This window comes from Cyphomyrmex costatus, unplaced genomic scaffold (genome assembly GCF_001594065.2).
Source record: "Cyphomyrmex costatus isolate MS0001 unplaced genomic scaffold, Ccosl1.0 scaffold330, whole genome shotgun sequence".
Taxonomy (NCBI): Eukaryota; Metazoa; Arthropoda; class Insecta; order Hymenoptera; family Formicidae; genus Cyphomyrmex; species Cyphomyrmex costatus.
In genome coordinates this window covers 1,542,540-1,565,647 of record NW_017277451.1, presented here as the reverse complement: position 1 = coordinate 1,565,647, position 23,108 = coordinate 1,542,540, and the positions used below count along the sequence as shown (strand labels likewise).

The 23,108-nt window shown below is 31.1% G+C and overlaps 1 protein-coding gene across 1 annotated transcript; it reads left to right on the top strand.

The window, feature by feature from the left end:
* The first annotated feature begins 6,331 nt into the window (after positions 1–6,331).
* On the top strand, positions 6,332–10,786 carry LOC108775933 (synaptic vesicle glycoprotein 2B). Its single transcript, XM_018542401.1, has 8 exons — positions 6,332–6,631; positions 7,393–7,631; positions 8,498–8,661; positions 8,751–8,928; positions 9,140–9,257; positions 9,594–9,753; positions 10,042–10,169; positions 10,598–10,786. The coding sequence occupies exons 1-8, from the start codon at positions 6,499–6,501 to the stop codon at positions 10,675–10,677; spliced, it is 1,200 nt and encodes a 399-aa protein (XP_018397903.1). The 5' UTR covers positions 6,332–6,498; the 3' UTR covers positions 10,678–10,786.
* Positions 10,787–23,108: the final 12,322 nt, after the last annotated feature.

Below are 23,108 nucleotides of genomic sequence, written 5' to 3'. Positions count from 1 at the left end.
ATTTGATTTAACAAAAAAATAATTAAAACATATGAAGGTTTATATTCGTAATAAATTATACTATGGCAAAATGTTTCTTCGTTTTTCTCTTTATAACAAAATTAAATGCAAACTCAAAGGATTGTGTCGAAATTGTGTGAATACTGAACGGTAAAACTTCAAAGAATCATAATGCTGCGTTTTATATTATAATTTTGCTTTTCCATGTAATATGTGACTGTAGATTATATAGGGGAGAGTGGTCTAAATCAAACCTATTTGCAGTTTTTGTTCTCTATAAGACGTAAATAAAATCCGATCATAAAATTAATGATGCCGTTCGAAAGATTATTTACAATTTTCTTCATTTTTGCTTCGAATCATTTTGACGTATTTCTTATCTATTTGGAACTATAAATTCCAAATCGGACCTCTTCTATTTTTATGGACTTTTAGATAGAACTTTAAAATATTTTAATTAATTTTTGTTAGTATTGACTAAAAGGAGCAATTTAAAACTCAAAGATAAAAATAGTTTACATTATTAGAATTAAAATCAATAAAAAATTCTATCAATCTCAGTCTGATGACACATGATATTTTATTGATTTAGTGTTCCTTAGACAAGATCTGATCCGTCGATCACCAGTACTATAGGTTGTGGCGATTTTTCTTCGATGAATTAGCTGGCATACTCGTCTTTTTAGTGTTTTTGTCCGATTTGGACATCCAAAAAGAGGTTCGATTTGGACACGGGTTCTTTCGAACTATTGCATTGGAATAAATTTACAATAAACCGCAAAAGTAATTATAAAACTTTTGATATTTTTTAATTCTACACTCTTTAATTATCTTAAATCAATTCCCGTTCAAATTTTTAACATCTTTTAAATAACGATTTACAAGGATTTTCTTGTTTAAAAAAATTTTTGCATGATAGCCGAAAATACATATTTGCGTCTATTCTATGAACGTTATGACAGAATATTGCCAAACTGCTGTTACATGTTCGGTGTCTTATAAGGACTTTACATTATAAATAGCACACAAATCTACTTAACCGTATTTATTTAAATTAAAAAGGTCCGATTTGAAACACGATCCGATTTAGGACATTCTCTCCTGTTAATGAAACTTTTTCAATTAATTGCTTTTTCCATTGCATTTTCTATGAAAGGAAAACTTTTATCATGAAATACTCATTTTTCTTCACGAAAATAGAATCGTATGTTCAATAATAGTTATAACAAATATTTCCAATCTTTTCTAATCATGTCCAGAAATCACTGATCCTAGGATTACTGATTATTGTTTTCGGATTATTTTTGTCTTTTCCATTCTCAGATTAACTCATGGGGGAGCTTTGAGACAGTACAAAAACATTAATTTATTTTTTATAATATTTTTTTTCAATCCAACAAACAAAAAAGATAAATAATTGAAAAATTAAAACGTAGAATGCCTTACTTCTTAAAACATCTCCAACCAATGTAAACACCAACTATATTTATATTCAAAATATAATAAACAAGTAAAAGGCTAATAAGAGTCAAACATCTATAATTAAAATCAATTAAATCAACTAATATATTAAATCAGCTAATATATTAACATATCTATATATAAATTAAAAATTAAAAAATTAACATATAAATTAAATATTCATAAAATTATGAAAAGCTTTGGATAATACATAAACCAATTTTTCATGACGGTTATGATAAAAGTTGATGATATGGTTTATTTATTATCCAACGCTTTTTATAATTTTATTAATATTAAATTTATATGTTAATTTTTTAATTTTTAATTTATATATGGATATGTTAATATATTAGTGTTGATTTAATTTAATTGTTTTTAATTATAGATGTTTGACTCTTATTAGCCTTTTACCTGTTTATTATATTTAGAATACTAAGAGTCCTGTATTTATACATATTTAATTTATGTTTATATTCGTTAAATATTGGTCTACATTCAATATAGATAATTATATATATACCATATAATATATATATACATATGATATTTGTTGGCAAGCATTGACCGTGTAGAAGTGTCTTTAATCTTTCATTCCGTTTTATGATTTAAGGTGCGATATAAGCGAGAGATGCAAGCGACAGAATTCGACACTGTAAGTGTATGCGGCACTCTTGTACCTTGTCTAGCAGGTGATCAGTACTAATCTTGTAACGTGAATTAACATTAAAATCTAAATTAACAAAAATAAGTAGTTTGTACTTCAATTAATATGTAATTCGTTTAGTGTTAAAAGCCATTAATCGATTATTATATTACAATAAAGCCTCGAATTTCGGGAAAAAAACAGCGGAAACAAAGTTGTACACCAATATTTGTACATCAAGTATTGTACATCAAGAACTCTAGGTATTCACAAAATAAATTTGTTAAGCTGATCAGAACTATGCGACCTTGAATTTCGTTAAGAAGTTAGCACCCCATTTTTAAAAAAATTATTAAAAAATGATTATTAAGCGCATATGTCATTAAAAATCATAGAGAACTCTTCGTATCGTCAAAAAGAAGCAGGAATTATCATCAGAACTATTGTATCTGAAAATTAATTTTTCAAAAATTTTTAATTTTTTTTTTATTATTCGAAAATTTTTTTTACTTATCAGGAACTCTAGGCAATCGCAAATTGAATCTATTAAGCCGCTCGGAACTATTCCACCTCGAAATTCGATAAAAAGTTAGCACCCCATTTTTTAAAAATATAAAAAAAATGTTTATTGAGCGAAACTCTTGTTATTAACTATAGGGAACTCTTCGTCTCGTCAAAAGGAAGTGGGAACTCTAATCAGAATTCCTGAGTACTATAGTTGGGGTGCTAACTTAACATACCCTATATACGGTTCTGCAGCTAAGCAAATTGTTTTAAACGCTTGTTAGTATGTAACCCACGGTGCCTCAGCAAGAGATGGCCCATGGTACCCCAATGTGTCTAATATAAAAGACGGTGAAATATAACATCGAAGTAAATAATAAATGATTATCTGCACTAAGAAAATACGAAAAGATGTGTAGAATTATGTATGTAACTCGTAATAAGTATATTATACTTGTAGAAACAACGTGTAAGAAATTTTGACAGATAAAATAATCATTTTCGCACCACAAGATTCTTTAACAGCACTTGTACGGAAAGATAACGGAAGTGGATCACTGTTATCTAGATACATAGTATGGGCAACTAAATAACAATCATATGATATCATTTACATCAACCTAAACATTTTAGATTTCCTTAAACAGTTAATGACCTATGGAGTCCCGGTCTTCCCTATATTAACCTATTTTTTAAATAAAAATGTAAAAGTAATAAGTATAGATAAAAAAATTTTAATTATTCAAGTGTCCATCTTTTTCTAAATATTTTGTCATTTTTAGTATAAACAAATTAAATTAAAAAATTAAATTAAAACTATTTAATCTAAATTACAAATTGACAGATTTTTCAAGACACGCTTGATTCATTAATGAGAAACAGCTGATTGTGAGGCATACCCGTAACAATTGGATCGTTTAACCCGTTTTTATTGGCGGGTTACGCGAGCGGGAAGCTCGCCAGAAAATGTGATCGCGTTTAGTTCAATTGGACGAGTGGAATCATATTCCGACATTGCGAATTGAATTGATAAAAGAATGCATCTCTGAACATGTCCTCGCAAAGTACGTTTACTTTTCTATTTAAAGTGAACAAACGACCGGATACTTGACGCAGTTCCGTTCTAAGAGCAACGAAGATTTGTCGAAGAACGAGATTGCCATCTAAATCGACTAGGACTTCTATTTTCGTCGTGAGAAGCGAAACTAACTCCATCACGTCGAGAGCAGTCGACTCTTCAACTCGTCGCGTCGGACATGATCGCGAGTGACCGAAATCGTGATCAGATCGAGACAACAACAGCCGGTGAGGGTCCGAAGCCATTCTTGTATAACATCCAGTAGTGTTAACCCAATATATCTCCAAGTCAAAGTAATTCTTTATATGTGAATTAACAAAGTGATGCACATACAGGAATATACGAGAATCGTCCTACGAATTCCTATCCAGATTACCGAACAGTAAGATATTATAAGAAAATATAATTATACTCATTAGTTTCCTAACAGATCTATTTCCATGTGTAAATGTAAATTTCTGTACGTGTATACATTTCTATATTCGTCTATGATTAACACGTCGTAGAAACGATATGCAAATATAATTAATTCAAGTTGTACGTATTATGAATGAATTTTGGACGAGTTTCATATATTATAAGTACAGACATTTTATTTAATATTTTAGCAGCATATCGTAATTAGTTTTAAAGAAACTGTTGAATATTACCCTTTTCTTTCTTATTTCCTTGTCATGTAATCAGATGATTCCTCCTACACGTAAATATCTCTATATCTCTTTCATATATTTTAATTGCGTCATTTGTTATGTAATTCATAATGTAGCTACGAATTTTCGTTTTTCAGATAGCGTTAACGAACCCGCCAATTTCGATACAGCTATATCCACGACTGGTAAGATCTCTTAAAATCATTACAAATATACATAATAATTTTTATTATTTTATTTTATATTTCCTTATCTCTCTCAGGCTATGGATTATTCAATGTGCTGCTGCTACTGGCGGTGTTGCCAATCGCGTGGACCGCTGTTTTCGATACTACTTCTGGCGCGTTCATCTTGGCATCGGCTGAATACGATTTCAAACTTACGTTTTTTCGCAAAGGCATGCTCGTTGCGTTTCCTTACTTAGGTATAAAATTAATTTAATAAAAATAATTGTAATAATCTTACATAAATATAGATAATCTATAAAAAAATTACATTTAAAAAAATTATATAAAAAATATAATACATTAACATTAAAAAATTTACTCTTTTTTAAAACTCTTTTAAGTAGTCAGGCATTAATGTATTGTTGGTAAATATTTATCTTTACATAGTCAGCCCCGTATGACTTCCAACTGATCTTGATGTTAACCTTAATTTCCAAGACGTTGGCATTCCCTTGTCGCTCGTTGCTTATTAAAAAGTTATTAACAAATAAAGTTAACAAAATAAATGTGTTTAACTTTATAATATAAATTATCTAATACAAATATTCACATTATTCGCATATTTAAATAAATATTTAAACGGGAAACCGTATAATTATAGACCTCGTTTTGTACTCTAAACAGAGGGTGGTGTGGAGTGCATTTCACTTCGCGTAGAAAAAGTTGAAAACCTATAGTTGAAACCATACAATTTTAGATTTTGTTTCATACTGTAAGTAGGGACGATATGAAGTGGACTTCGTTTTGCATTGCAAAGCAAACGTGTGGAGAAAGATATAACTTAATCAAAACCCAATTAGAGGTGAAACCCAAAAAATTGGGTTTAAGTTATATCTTTCGAGTGCAGCTTAAGGTATTAAAACGTATTTTTGCAACGCAAAAGGTCCGTCCCTTACCTTCAATGCAAAACAAGATCAATAATTGTACAGTTTCACATGGATTTTTAACTTTCTGCTCTAAGCAAGGTTCAATCCATACCACTTTTTGCTTACAGTGCAAAACAAGGTCCAAAATTGAACGGTTCTGCCCCTTCTCCACCATACATTTACTTAAATATATAAATATGCGATTAATATGATATTTATATTAGGTAAAATTCAAATTATAGAGTTAAATACTGAAATACATGTTTGTATTGCTTTATTTGTTAATATTCTTTTAATAAACATAATGAGCGAAAAGAAAGATCAATGATCTTCTTAAAAATTAAAATTAACATCAAGATTGATCGAAAGTCATTTGAGATTATTGACTGTGTAAAGGTAAATATTTATCATATTATTATTGGACATTATTTTTATCATATTATAGTCCAATTCATTTATAATCTTATATCTATATTAAAATATTATCATGTAAGTTAATCTCTTCATTTTATATTAAATATTACGATATACTGATCTTTCGTAGGTATGACAATGACTGCTTTTATATGGGATTATATAACGCCCTATATACGTATGAAAATATTGTTCATCCTCGCATTATTAGGTGATTCAATTTTGAACATTGTGAGTAGTGGTGTACGATCGTTCCACATATTTCTACTAATCAAATTTATCAGCGGGATTTTGTAAGTACATGATTCTTTTAAGAAAATTATTTCAAGAAATCCCTTAAAGTACAACTGTTGTACGATCATCTTGCTCTAAAAAAATATATTATTTTAAATTTATTCATGTTACATATTTCAATGAATAGAATTCTTCCTAAAAATTTCTCATTTAAAAATTCTAATAAAAAAAACATTTTACATATATTTAAATTGAATTTTGATTAACAGAATAATATATTTCCTATTAATCAAATCTTTTCTCCTAAAAATTTCTAAAATAGTTTAAACGTATCCTTTTTTAACCGCTCAAAGCTTTATCGTGCAACTTCCTCCCCTCGCAGTCTTACGTCCGATAAGATAAGAGTACGCGTGCATCTATGATTTACAGCGTAGGCGGCCCGTTGGCGATGGTGATGACGTACCTGACGGAATTCCATTCGGCAAGGTATAAACCCCGCTTCACCACATGGACGGGATTTCTCTTTGCCATAGCAAACATCGTACCAGCAGGTAAACATGCGATCGCGCAATATCCTTTAATCGTACTTATCAAGTACAATGCATTGTTTGCAAAAGCGATGCTTGTAAAGATATATCAAAAACTAAATTTGAGTTAAAAATAAATTTTATATATATAATTATAAAATATTTAAAATTTATTTACGCGATGAGCATCTGCGTAATTATTATATTACATAATTGTAATAATTTCCTATAACTACAATTATTATTAATATTGCGTCTATTTATTCGTATTCTATCTGTTTAAATGTAACTGTAATATTTTGAGAATGATTCATATGAAAAGGATTTAAAAACAGTCTCATACAGCTCTTGCTATCGAGATTGGCAAAACTAGTTCGAAACTAGATTACATGTCACTATCACGATGTCCTGTATGTAATAACCAGCAAACTTTACTTAGCAACATGAACGATGAATCACATTGGCATCAAATAGTTTCAGTTGAATACGCAAACTATATTGAGATTGTAAAGCTATGAGAAATTAATTAATTAATTTCCATTGAAGAATTAATTCTCTGTACGCGAAGACTTCCCGTTATCTCCTGTCACAAAGAAGATAATGCGAAAAGTCGAAAGATTGTTATTGAACAATCTTTCCCAGAAGAAGAAAAGATTGCTGTTGAACAATCCTTCCCAGAAGACGAAAAGATTGCTATTGAACAATCCTTCCTAGAAGAAGAAAATTAATAAAGACAACATGTTGTCATGGATTTATCTTAATAAATTAAACGTACAACTTCACAGCTATTGGCATGACGGTATTACCGTTAGACTGGCACATTGATATCTTTGGCAAAGACTACGATACTTGGCGTATATACATACTGATCTGTTCAATACCACCCGTCGTCGGCCTTGTAACGGCGACCATGTTGCCGGAAAGCCCTAAGTATCTCATGGCAACTGGCAGGTCAGATGCTGCCTTGAAATTGCTTAGGAGGATGTATTGTATGAACACCCGCCAACCTGCGGATACGTTCCCGGTAAGTCAAATAACGTGTGAAACGATGTAACTTTTATTTCTATATTTCTTAGTTTTCTCTATACCTTTATCCTTTTATCCTTTCCAAATTGGATCATTTATTTCTTAAACCAAAAATAACACGCTAAAAGTTAATTTAAAAAGTTTGATCTCGCAGAGATTTTCCGATTTTTATCTTCGATATGTTTCAAGTAAACATTGCTGCACTTGTTATATGTATATTGGCCGGTTTTTTTGACAGAAACACAAAGCAAGAGACATTTTCGTTCTAACTTGGGGAAACGACAATATTGCATTATTCGGGCGTTATTAACTTTTTACCGGCTTATCGAGTAAAACTCGTTGTTTCGGGGCTTTAACAAATGACTAGGAGATATCCTCCGCGACTTCATAGCACCTCGGCTAGATACAAACGACACATTTTATTTATGGCACGTCCGCAGAGAAGAGAAAAAGAGCGAGAAAGCGAAGTAAAAGCGGAAACGGATGTGGAGAAAGGCGCAAATCGTATTTTCCAGGCGAATGAAGGTAGGGTCGGTACTGGGCGTTACAACACACACCCCAAGCGAATTTAAATTTTGCACCTCTTTTTATCGCGAAACCTTCGGACAATAAATCACCATTTCGCAGATCTATTTATTCAGATCTTGATAATGAAAACAATGATAAATTTATACCGTTCATGCTTTATGTATCATACATACTTATACATATATTTCTCCCTATCTTATACTATATGTCTGTGCCTTTCGTATTTTACGCCGCTCTTGCCACTGCATTTAGATAGCGGTGCACAAATCGGACGCATAATTCACTCGGTGAGCCGAGAAAAGGGCGCCTTTCATCGTCGCTCCCTTCTCGTTGTAGATAAAAGCTCTGTTCGTTCAGCAAAAGACGCAATTGGCGCGTCCCATGCTCGAGGCGAGCTTCGAAAGGATGCGCATCTCGTTGTACAACACGAAGATACTACTGACGAGTCACCTGCCCGCTTTCTGCTTCGTAAGTTTCCTTCAATTTGGAAGTATGCTCGGGTAAGTTTGGATAAGTCGCGTTTGCCTTGGACACTTCTCGATACGATAATATTCAAAAGCAGTGACGAATACCATATTCGATTGTGTAGATTTCACATAATGAGATTGTGGGTGCCGCATCTTTTTATCATTGTCCGAAACTTTGACGAGGAAAATTGGATATCGAAGGAAAGGCAGCCGACCTTCTGTGAAATGCTGGACCGTCACGTGGCTTTACCGGGCAGGCAATATTTAAATTGTTCGAACTTTGACGATACATTTTTCAGGGTTGGTAAAAATTGCTAAAAAGCATACCGTTAATAATCTAATTATTGTCAAATGAATATTAAAATGTTAATTTTAGAATAAAACCACCAAGTGTTTTTAATTAACAGGTAATTAAACCGATCATCGATTAACCGCAAATTACGAGCCTCATTAACTATTTCCTTGAATAGAATTTATATAATAGCAATTATAGCGCCTTAATGCTTTTCAGTGGACCATCTATTCTGTGATTTATCAAAATTCCACCGTTATCGCATCGTCTGCCGTTATATTTTCATTTCTCGTCGGATTCATAATGACTACTAAACTTCGAAAACATATCATAATGAGTAAGATATTATATCGTTACGTTTATTGTATAAAACTTAAAACTATCTCTCCTAACTTTGTTAAAGAAATTAACACGAATTATTTTATGTTAATAATAAATGCAATAAAATTACTACCATTAAAAAATATTATCATCTATAGTCACGTAAAAAAATATTATTTTCCTTTTTTTAAAAAGGACGTCAATTTTTTTTGCGTATTTTTTATACATTATATAATTATTTTTATATTTTCTTGTTACACGTGGAGATTAGAAGTGGCTAAGAGTTCCTCTATGGAACAATTGTTTCGCGGGAATAATCCATAAATTAACGGATACAACACCATTGTTGCAGTCACGGCCCTCCTGATATCGGTGGCAAGCAGTTTCGGGATAAATTGGGCGCAGTCTCCGCCGTATATGCTGACGCTGGCGGCGGCGGTTATCGTGACGACAAGAATAGCGGGTAATATCGTTACCGCGGTGAATGTCGACGTTATTCCCGTCCCATTAAGGTAATGCCGCGCGAATATATAAGCGCGTCTCTTTGACGTGCGCGACCGTATCTTCCGCATTCTCGCCCGCGCATCTCTGTGTAATTCCTGCAGAGGAATTAATTGCGCCATACGTGTAACCACGTGGCAGATGTGGTGAGTATACGCGAACAGTAGCAATCTCAAAACGTATCGAGCACAATCCTCAATTCGCCACATATTATTGTCCGTTAACGCGAGAAACCGAGGTACGTCTCGTCGCGAGAGATAAATATAATCGGTCGACAGAAACGAATCCTTTTGTTGCAGAGATACAAGCATCGGTATCCTCGCAATCATTGGAAATGTTGCCGCTATCGTGGGAAATCTGATTTTCTCCGCGCTTCTGGAAACTGAATGTATCATCGCTTTTATAGGATTGGGTTGTTTCTTCTCTGGTACGATTAATATCACGTGTGCTAGTTTAATCCTTTCGATATACAAATCGTATCAATCATATGCTATTACATTTTAAGATTGTTTTAAAAAGTTGATCTAATTATTATCTCAAAAGCGCCCTTAATATTGTAAAAAATAAAATGTTAATTTTAACTTATAGACGTTTAATCTACTGAGACATGCAAAAATGTTAAAATTAACATTTTTTACAGTGTATCCACGAGATATGTATAATATAATTCGTAATGACAGATTTAATGTGTATTAAACTATCAAATTATAATATATCAAATTATAGACTGCAACACAAATTTCAAAATGCTGTTATAAACGCTCAAATATTTTAGATTAATTTACTGATAACTAAAATTAATCTCAATTTTCCGATAGGGTATAATTTAATTTTTTTTCAATGTATTTTTTTCAGTCTGCCTGTGCATATCTATTCTTTCTGCAATCTGTGAAAGAACCGCCAGCGAACCTGCTGAAGTTAGTACAAAATTGTGAAGAGCGCAAAACACAAATCACCCGCATAATTACAGAATTATAAAAATTCAATTCAATGTGTAGTTGTTTGAAAAAGCTCTAGACTGTGATATTTATTTAAAACAATTTATCGAACAAAAAATGTTTTAAGTTTAAGAAATAGAATACGAAATAAATCTGTGTCTCTCTTTTCTTCTCAAAAATAGGTGCAATACTCGTATAATTTTTTATAGAATTCTACGACTGTCTCTTTTTTATTCTTTCTTAATGCTTCTCAGCCGAACAACGTGATCTTTTTAATGACTTACAATAAAACAAGTACTTCCAACTTTTATGGAAACGCGTCGTGTATGCTGTTTCAAAATCTTTTCTGACGAAAAGTTTCTGACGCTACGACAGTAATTTATCTTCGTAAAAGTTTATAGCATCAGAAACAAGAAACGTAGATGTGAATATTACTTTTTACGATTATGAAAATATTACCTACTGAATAACGTCATTAATCTTTATAACTATCTTGAATTATCTTCGTTGTATGTTGTATGTGATACGTACTTAATAATGCACTTCTTGAAACATCGTTATATTCGTTGACCCGAAAATATAATCTCTTATGCACAACAAAAGAGTACAATCAAATTATTTATTTATTCCCTCTACGTCTATTCTATATTTTAATTTTATATAAAATGTTTAAAATTTTTGTAATAACTACAACATATAATTAATTTCACAAGAAGATCAGGCACAATCTAACATTTCATTTTATTTACATTTCACATCTTTTTATTCACAAATTTTACATATTTAGCTTAAACTGCTTTTAGTTTCATCCACGGGATTTAGAAAATTACATTTGAATTGGAAAGTATTTTGTGCTTCCAATTTGTTTGGAATTATTCAAAACTCCTGGTCGTCGCCTAGTAACGAAAGACTTATGGCAGCCTATGTATGTGAATATTGCGCCGTCGCAGATATAGCGACGTTGATTACGTGTAAGCTGTGAGATACTACCGCGGACAGTCGCGGTTATCGAAAGTTATCCAACGCGATAGTTAATTAGCTAGTTGTGCACGGAACTGGCCGAGGGGCAAATTCGCCGTAAAGTTTACCTTTCCCGAATATGCATGAGGGAACCATATAGCGCATGCTTATTGCCATAGTGGCGGTAAGGCGAGAGTTACTCCGCTGGAGCTGCACTTCTCGGTTTTGCTCGTAGCATAAACATCCGAACTTGTACGCGGTTTCCTCCGGTTCGGCGCAATCGTGCGATATATAGGGCAGCCCGCCGCCACCACCGCGGAATTAACGTAAGCCGTACAGTTATTCGTCACTTAACCCTTTCGGGATAACTCCGGGGATAACGCGGTCCCAAAGAATGTTTAATGCCACCCAGGGATTAAGAGCTTTCCGTACGTTTCTGGCTTACACGTCGAGTGTTGTCTCAAAGACCAAAATTCAAATAATCGTAATATCTCAAAAGAGCCCCCCACGCGTTTTCCACGAAAAGTCTTGTTAACAATAAGTTTTTATGAAATTATATAACAATTATATAAATATTATACACGTTATATTATATATACGTATGTAAAATTAGAAAATAACAATCATAATTATAAATGTTGAATGTACAATTATCAGTTATTTCTGAAAATTTATTATACATTTAACCCATTATTTGGTTTAAAAATAAAATTAATGCATTATTATATTTGATTATACAAAATTGATATAAACGTCAGGATTTCATGTTATTTGAAAACTCACAAATTTGTCTGGCGGTCTATGTAATAGGCAATAATTTTACGATTTATTTTATAGGATTATATATCGAACGATACGTATGTAAAGCGACTCTCATTCCGAACCATTATTTAAACAAGTTCGCGCATCATCGATCACTGCAACAATTTCATCTTTGATTTAATCTCTGTTGCGTTTAATACGTGTTATTCATTTTGAGTCATGTAATAGTCATGATGTCTGATTAATATTTTATCGCGATAAATATCGCAGCTATTTTATTAAATGCGTTAATTAAAGGCAAACATGTTGCGAATGAAGATGTTGTACAAGCGTGCATTAACTGCGATACAAATTGGTTAGCCTGTGATGTTATGATTTGAGTAAAATAAATATTTTATGTTTCGCAAATTAAACAACTCATATAGTATAATACTGATAAATCGTTATGAGTTCAACAATTGTCGTATGTATCGAATTGGCTTTATAAATTCACTTTATAAATTTTAGATTGGGGTAACTTAAAAAAAATTGTTGTACCAATATCTTTTTAATTAAATAATATAAATAAAAAATAACCTTTGGCATTCGCAATCCAGCTGCATCAATATTAAATATCACGTGTACATATCTTGTTTTTACTATTCTTATTCTTCTTATTATTCTTAAGTTTAATTGTATCTTGATCTTTTTAATTTTCTTCAAGCAATCGTACTTCTATTCATAAAATCGCTTGTATAGTATAAGTGTATATAATGTATAAGGGTGTGTGAATATTTACAATGTATTATGTTCAAATCCGTAGTAGGTCTAAATGACTATGCGGATCACGCGAATTATTCTTACACTGAGAAAAAAATGCTGTTGATTCAATTAAAATCTATATCACGGGCTGTCACTAACATAAGTAATTAATTCATGTATATTTTTATTGATACAAAAACTTTGATTATTAAAACAATAATCAAAACCTTTGTATCAATAAAAATATACATGAATTAATTACTTATGTTAGTGACAACCCGCGATATAGATTTTAATTGAATCAACAGCATTTTTTTCTTAGTGTAGGAGGTAGCAAAAGAATGCACTTTTCGTGCCCTCTGATCGATGCTAAATATTATCAATTCTCGACTCATATACTCCACGGATAACGTAATGAATACCTCGAGTAGGTATACCCTATTTTCGAACATTTCATGGTAGTTGATACTTTTGTGTTATCGATTGAGTAAAAGTACCGAGCACTGATACCTTATCTACTTGTATCTATTTTATCGACGGTCATGCATACTCATATTTACTGACTGTAGATTCTCCTGTTTTCTTAGAAAAGCAGTTTTTGTAAAAGAGGTTGACCCTCAAATGCATATGTATTATAGAATTAATGTTTTTTATCTCAGTAAACAATAAATTAAAAATTTATAAAATTAAGCACGTACTCAAATTAGGAATTTTAGTGCAGTATTAAATAATCAAGTCTCGCATTCTCGTATAATACACAAGTATAATACACAAATTGCGCAAAAATAATAAAGATGATCATTAATTGTAATTATATAATTATATATTTTTGAAAAATATTCTATCTTTCAATAATAAGGTTTAATATATCTAATCTAATTAATACATACAATTCATCAGTTGTGTAAACATTTTTCATTTGCTCAAAGTGAAATATATACAGTTACTGTGGTAAAAGAAAAAATATGAGTTAATATTCCACGTTGGAATACTTACTTATGGAACATCAGAACAAAATACATGCAAAAACTACAACTACAACTTAGAGGTACAAGCTACATTTTAATTTTCGCTGAAACATCTACGAGACTTGTAAAACGTACATATCTTATCCTCTTTTTTTTTTTCAACTTTTATCTTTCATTTTCATAGTAGAAAAAGAGAGAAAAAAGAGGAAGAAAGAGAATTTATAATATAATTCTCGTGATAAAGTGCTGTTTAGCACCTGCATCAATGCCAAGTCGTCCCTTTGCAAGTCAACCCTTTCACCATGCTGATTCCTGTAGTAAACTAAGCAAGTAGATGAGAAATAACACGAAGCTGACACGGCGATTTATCTCGTCAAAATTTTTCCACGCAGATACAAGTTTTCGTAAAACAAGTAACTTCATTCTCGCGATCGAGCTTCCGCAACTTGTCCGAGAAGCGTTCGAGAACAAAAAAACTTTAGAACTAGTTGTATATATAAATTTTTTTATTCAATTTATCTTTTCCCTGATCCTCTACAAACGCAGTTTTCGCAATTTGCACGTCAAAATAAATTGCATATTCGGTGCAACAAGTTTAAAAATCTATTATATGACAGAAAAATGTTAACATACAATTTTTTCGTATCATTCTTAACAAATATATATTCACATAACTTTCAAAATCTCTCACCCTTAAAATTTGAAAAATGTAACTTATAAAATATTAACTTTTAGGAATTCTCGTTTCTATTTATCATAATTTTATTTATCATTTATTTCGTACCCATCGCATTTCACTGCGAAACGCGTTATAACCAACAAGCAAGTCGAAATGCGAGTCGAATAATTTTCTTTTCATTTCACAAAAGTTTCAGCCTTCTTTACGCTAACGTCGTACTAACGCATTCACGCATATTCTTAAAGTACGCGGTCGGTCTTGCAGTCCCCTCGATCGTGAAATGAAGTCCGTTATCCGCGGTAAAATCTGGCGGTATTAAGCTCGGCACCCCCGAACCTATTTCGCCATGAATAATTCATCGCGTGCAACGCGCTTATCCGAAACAATGCACACGGACGCGATCGACAAACCTCGTCATTCGGGAAATTAGCATTTTTATTCTGCGACGCGATGCCGATGGTCCTCCGCGTAACAACGGTTCGCCTGCGTAACTAATCGACCCCGAGTTTTGCACGACCTAATCACAATAATATGGTAAACTCGTCTCATGATAGAGACGATCCATAGGGGATCATTTCCTGATGACATGACATCGTGACGCGTACACTGACGTTGCTTATCGCCGATCAATTCTATACATGCCGACGATTCCATCCCGTAGAGTTTCCTTTAAGCTTCAATTCGATCCTGCCATCGTGATTACACTCGCTGAGATGACGCGCATCACGTTATCATCCAAAAGACGTAGCGGATTATCAGATTTCACAATCGATAATCTCGCGGTCGACGATTTAAATGGTGCAAAATGATATTACGCAGAAAGTACAATTATACTTTATAATTTCTACAGTTAATTTATATTTTCTGGTCTATCGTTAAAAATTAGAGGTGCGATTAATCCTCAGTTAATTTCAATAAATTAAATTTTCATAAATTTAATAAAGCGCGGATATCCTAAAGGACATCGTAAATGTGTCAACGTAAAAGCGGAATGTAATAAAGGCCTGATAACAATATCGGAATGATTCCAACGACGTGACTGCGAGCACAATTGAACATTTTCCGGCCGTACATTTGCGAAATTCTGAGAATGCCGACAAAAATTAGAATATTGAGGTTCGTAGCTTACGTGCGTTTCCAATTTAGCCTTGCTGACATTTAATATTGCGAATAATATCTGCCGAATTAAATGATTTTTCTCTACGGATTAACAATTAACACTGCTGAATATTCAAAAATTTCTCTCAATATCGCAACGATAATTCAATTAAATTACAAAATTAAACTGCAGAATTAAAACGAGAGATTTGTGTGTTAATTTTCCAAACACAATGTTACATCGAGTTTATACACGTGCCAATCCCTTACAGATCATAAATGAAGCTTGTATTACCATGGTTGTTAAAAATGTAATACATCTAACTTGTAAATGCCAATCGTGGTAACGAAACAGCTGGCAATTAATTCTACTTATAGTAAAATAAAATAACTCATGTATAAAGGATATATTAAATAAAAAGGATTTTAATAATCCTCTCTTTGGAAAGTAGGTCAATTCATCCATGATGTGATGTTAAAAAAATCCATCATCGGGATACAAGATACTATTTTTTCAAAATAAATGAGAATATAATAGTGAAAAATCGTTGTACTCACAAATAAAAAGAAAGAAAACTCAGAAATATATTACTCGGATATTTTATTTTATGCATGTACCTTTCAAACTTTGCATTCTTTAACTCTTGAAATTATTTGTAAATAATTTAGTTTTTTTTAGTTCAGGATATACATAGTATTGTTTCTTTGAACAAATGAACAATTTTTTCAGATTTTACATGATTAAGTAAAGGATTTCTCTGAATAACGAGAAATTAATTCTCAATGCACTGCCTCACATTTATAATTGTGATATTGTAACTTTTCTTTCGAGTTTTATCATGTTACGTGGTATACGTCAAGCTAATTTGACGGAAACAATTCTTGATGCTTGAAAAGGGATTTAACTCTTAATTCTATTCGCTTTGATATATAATTTAAACAGTAAAAGAAAAGGTATTATGTCCTTGTATTGAATTTTGCAAAAATTAACATTTAATAATACTGAAATTTCGAAAATATTGAATTTAAATTAATTTAAATCAATATTCAATTAATTAATTATAATAAAATACATAAGGAGTGATAATTTTTGTCTTCTTTGAATAATGGAATGTTCTAACTTATCCCCTTTATTCCAAGTATCAAAGGATTAATTTTTCTACTGTGGGTTGTGCAGGAAAAGGATGCAGGAAACTACTCTTCTCGGGGGATGATTCCGCCACTCTGACTCATCGGGATTTCCCGGTCTAGACAACGAGAACTCTCGCATCTTCCGCTGGGACATTCGTCGTATACAGCGAAGCAATAGCATGTGACATCATCAGTATTGCAATCATATCGATAAATCACAGACTGCCAGTCACAGATTCAAGGCAAGCATCGTTATTCATCTCATTTGCCTAATAATGCGTAACGTATGCTCAAATCAATTTCCATCGATAAATATAATTTTTCATATCACAAAATATAATTAAATAAGTTATTCTACAAAATAGATATACTCCAAAATATAGGAAAAATATAAGATCTTGCAAAGGATAAAGTTATCGATAAAAACTAAGGCTATTTTCACGTATTTTATCATATTTTAATTGGCGATATATGATGTGCTAGAGAAGTTATTACAATTAAAACTAATTGTAAGTATGTCGTTAGGATTTTCAGTTCTTAAAAGTTAATCGTTAATGACCTAATTCAAAGTTTTTCTGCAATAAAATAGACTCCATATTTAACTGTGAATATCTTATTACACTAACATTACAAAGAATCCTTTTGAGAGTTGAAAGTTTTAACAATACTTAATTTTGATTGTCATAAAATTTGTCCAGTATACCACATATCGTAGTTATAACATGACAAAATACGTGAAAATAATCCTTTTTGTAACTTTAATTTAATTGCAAATTTCTCAAAATTGTAACTTGTGATGGAGTAATTTAGAAACCAGATTTGTAACGTCCTACAAACTATAGCACTAAAATGACTTTGTTCCGTTTGTTTTAATGATGTCATATTGTATAATTGTATAAACAAAGTAAAATAAGAAAAATGGCTTTCTTCCGTGATGAAGTACATAACATACAATAATTTTTCAAAAGTAGTTAGACAACGTTCGTAGAAGAATTACAGCTTACATGAAGAAATGTTCTGTTTATCTTCGCAAGCTTGCGCGTCGTACGAAATAGCGTAAAACATAGTAATTAGTTTAGTGTGGTAATTAACGTTCCTCAACAATAATTTGCATTCACCCTATATATTCACAGCAATCGAGATTAGCGAAACTAACGACCTCCTGACTGCTTTTAACGATGCGCAAAAAATTTCGTTTGCTTTTTTGTTTTGTGATGAGTGGCATCAATTTATAATGGCACATTTTCCACATTCGTTAAACGAACGAAAGGCTCACAAATATCATAATACAAAAAAGTAAAAGATTTTGCAAAAATATTTATTTATTAAAAACTATTATTCAATGTTGCGAATAGACATCGCTGAAGGGAGCAATTAATACATAACGAAAGAAAAGAAGAGAAAATCATTCCGTGAATATCGATTTTTCTACGAACAATCGAGAAGTCAAATGTATTTGCAGAATGAATCACAAAAATAAATAAACAACCCTTTAGAAGTTTCAAATCCATTAAAGCACGAGAAATTCCTGCTTTGAAACAAAAGACTGAAGACCGAATGTGTATATGATCCATTATATAAAGTTAACATGAGAAGTATTCTACAATAACTATACATTTTCTTCGAATAATAATAGATAACAGAAATTAAAACTAATGGCTATTATTGTAATGGCAAGAAATCAAAGAAATTAGAAGGTTGAATATAATTAACGAATAAGATAATTAAATTAGAGTAAAGAAAAGTTGGGTGGTATTAGACATCATAAGTTTTTTCAAGATTTTATTTTGTTGAGTGACAAAAAATAAGTATATGTAATATAAAACATTATTCTTATAACAAAACTCGTTTATTGTATTTTTCTAAGAATAAAAATAACTAGAATTTTCACATTTTTTTAAAAATGCTATTATATTTTATAATTTTTAAAAATTGAAAAATGATATTGGATAGAAATATCTTTTTATTATTTTTTTCACAAAAAAATTTGACTTTTTTACTCATAAAAATCTTTATCAGGTACTCAAATAATTCAACTTTTTGAAACTAACATTATTTTTTTTTATATACATCGAGTATGGGATAATCTAAAATTATTTTTTATTATTTTTTATTTAAAGTTTTCAAATTAAAGTTATAAATTTGTAATCGATATTACATTTTTTCAAAGCTCTTATATTGTTGGTGGAGAGTTAATGATGTCATAGGTTAGTGTATAGTTTAAGTCTAAAGGCTTTGGTGCCGGCATAAACAGAAGCCAAATAATAAAATGCACAATAATTCATAAACAACATTACTTATTATTAATATCTATTCTCTGAATATGGACAAAATTTCATTTCTTACATGTAGATGGACTTGTCAGTGGCTTAATGAGTGCTATTACACACCAATATTTAAAACAATCTTTGTCTTAAATCAGCTGTAATCCAATTTTCCTGTTATCATTCTTAAGCTAATTTCCAATAAATCTTAATTAATCAATTGGTAAAACAATTATAAAAAATTTAAAAGAGAGAAATAGTCGTTGCAAACTTTGTCGCTGACGATGAGTAAAATTGCGTAATAATAAAAATTTTGTATATATTATTTTCGCTCAATTAAGATTTGAAGCTAATCAGGAAAACTCATTAACTCCTTTTTGTTAAATTGCATTAATTAATTATAATCAAGCATAGTAGAAGAGAGAACTAATACCGTCGGTGAGACCTTAATGGAAAAGCGATTGCTCTTCAAGGACATTCCAAGCAAGCACACACCGAGACTTCGCGTGTGCTTCTTTATATACGATAATGTTGGTCAACGAACCCTCCTCGCGATAACGGTGGATCAATTGAAATGCACCCCTCGCGCGTGCTATTCCAGGCTGGCCATTACTACGATGCGATGCAAGGGGCACTCCATTTTCTTACTCGAAACGTCTCTCGAATGTAGGATTCCTTCGAGTTGAAGTACTCCGGAATATATAAACTCTTCGATATGCATAATCCAAGATGACGTAAACGATTTTAGTAAGATTTTATATATCGCATCTACTATGGTTATATATTGCGAAAATAATTGAATTATTTTTTACAAATATCTCTTGCATTATTTTATGAAAAAGATGACGTAGTCTTTCAGCAGATACAAATTTTGGAAGTTATTAAAAACTGAAATAAAATTTTTGTTTTTCGAGAACTTATTTAAAATTTTAAAATTGTGGAAAACCTAATCGTTTAATACTCTCTAGTAAATTATATTTTCGATAAGTCCTATCTCGAGTGAAATTGGAAGTTTGAGAGATATGACGAGAATCGAAAGCTTGTGACTTAACCCCAGCCGTAATACCAGATGGCAAACAATGTTGCTACGCTACAATCTACGCGACTGTTTCACGGGGTGAATTTTATCTTTACTGCAGCATGCATGCAGATAAAAATTTCACGATGTGATCGTCAGCGTCCCACTTGTGGGAAGATAGAAATGCGATAATGTACCCAGTATCCGTTATATCGTTCGCGCTCTCATCGATGTCGTGACAAATAAAATGTTATGATCGCTATATCGATTAATAAACGAGCTCGTGTTGTGCTTTGCAATCGTATGGATGCTGGACATGCAACTCTTGAAATATTGCGTTCAATGGATCAAGAAAGCAAATCATTCTTAGAATCAGCTGCTCGACTTAAATAGTAAACGCATTAAAATTTCTGAATCTTGACATAACGCGAAAAATGAAGAACAAGATTATTTAAATATTTTCTAATTGTTATAATTTTAATTATTATTTTCAAAACATATAGATAATATTAAAAAGATTACACTGTCAAAAATAAAATGTTAATTTTAACTTATTAAAGACGTATGGTGGACTTTATGAAACATGCAAAAATGTTAAAATTAACCTTTTTATGTACATATATCATGCTGCAATGTAGTCATATAAAACAAACACACGTGGCGAGAATCGCATGAAAACATGCGGATTACGCGAGATGGGGACTCTAATCTCTTGACTATTCTGTTCTAACGAGGGTAGCGTTGAATATAGAGCCAATCAACCACGCGGTCATTTTTCCCTGCAGGACACGACTATGTTTTATATACGGAGAAATCAACACACATATTTTTGTCAATCCACGAATACTAAAAATTAAATTAAATTACACTAAATTGAATTAAATTAAAAAGAATAATATTGTCTCTATAAAGAGGAAGAATAATATCTTTAATAATTTCAGAACTAAAAGAGAACCAGAAAACTTTTTCTAAATAATAAAACAAATTGTCTTTAGCAGTTGAAATATGTGATATTATTTATTTAATGTATTGTCATTTATACAGTTCTTTACACTATTCATTAAATTAAACTGCGTTACGTAAAATATATAATAATAATAATAACAATAATGATTAGATTATATTAATAAATTAATAAAAATTACTAAGTCACACAATATTTATTTTGTCTTACATAACGTTAATCAAATTTCATATTTAAAAAATATTAATTTTATTTTAAAAATAAAACACATCGCACCTCTATCCAGTTTTGCAGTATTTGATTCGTTACTATTAATAACAAAATGCGTATCGTGAATGCAAAGCAAATGTATCATTCAAAGGTCACCAGCGACGACTTTGTTGCGTAAATCGTAAATCATATGCTGGACATTTGTTTCTGATGCTCCGATCGATTTAACTTTTTGCGAACTTTATGAACAAGCAATTTTCGCTAAAACACGCGGAAGAAACTGCAGTGACGTCTTGAGCATAAGAAAATAAGAAAGAAGTATCCCCCAGCATCAATCACAAATAATATAAAGGAATTTTCCTTAAGCTTTCGAAATCATTAATATTGGAAAAAATATGTACTTAATAAATTAATTGTGTGTGCAGTATTTTTTAAAATTTATTGTTTATTTTTTCCGTAAACTTATTACTTACTGTATGTTTTCTTAGACATTTAAAAATAAAACTTTAAATAAATAAATTTTTTAAATAAAAAAATAGTTATTTCTCAATCTCACAAGGGAGTAATAACGTATATTATTATTAACTTATGGTCTTATATAATAAGAATTATTTTCATACCCAAGGGTTCCTCAAAAATACAAAGACGATACTGAGCAAGAAGGAGCATTTAGTTAATGTATTCGTCGACAAGAAAGTCGCTAAATCATAAAGACGCCTCCTCCATCGCGAATGAAACGTACGTGAGACTGAAAAAACGTCGGCGTCGTGCTCTAAATCAAACGCATGTCACTCGCCTAAGCTCGTCCTAAGAAAAATAAGGGAGAAACACGGCGACATTCCCCTAACTATATGCTCTTAGACATTAAAGGAGTACTATAACATCTACAATTCCACAAACCCTCCTGTTTACGGGAAGTAAGTATAATAGAAAGCCAGAGAAATCGCCAAATCAATGTTCTAATAAGAAGAAAGATGAACTGCAAATAACGTTCGTTATGATAATAACTGTCATAAATTAATAATATAACGTATTTAAAAAAATGACAAAGTAAGTGTAAATATTTAAATACTTTAGATATTTTTATAAGAGAGATCGTAAATAATATAGTCATATTCAGACCGCGCTCTAATTGATAAAAATACACGTTTTTGTATCTGAAAATCAGTATATAATGTAACGTGAACTATACGTTAAATATGCGCTCACATTGGTAAAGCTTGTTCTAAAGATGGATTTTAATATATGCATTTGTAATCATCTAATATTTTACGTTTTTAATACAAATAAATATGCATAATTCGTAATTTTTAAGATAATAAATGTACCTAAGATATCTTCCTACATGTATTCTTGACTTTATGTAGATTACATTTAACTTGAATTATTGCTATAAACTTCTTAATCTAAGAATATATACGAGTAGTTTATTCAAACATTTATTAATATAAAAGATTTAGATTATTTTAAGCATATTTTTCATACAATTTTCATACAGTTACATAAAATTGTTCATTATTTCATCAAATTATTTCTCGAAAATATAGTTTACAAAATTTAACTTTAAATTAATATTATTTAATAAATTTTTATTTTACTTTTAATTTAATTTAATTTATATTCGATCAAGTAC

What these genes read in the sequence shown, in the direction of transcription:
- LOC108775933 (XM_018542401.1), top strand. Translation starts at nt 6,499, where the DNA reads ATGATTTACAGCGTAGGCGGCCCGTTGGCGATGGTGATGACGTACCTG. An exon ending in AGCAAACATCGTACCAGCAG is followed by an intron (nt 6,632 to 7,392) that starts GTAAACATGCGA and finishes ACAACTTCACAG; the next exon opens with CTATTGGCATGACGGTATTA. An exon ending in CAATTTGGAAGTATGCTCGG is followed by an intron (nt 8,662 to 8,750) that starts GTAAGTTTGGAT and finishes TCGATTGTGTAG; the next exon opens with ATTTCACATAATGAGATTGT.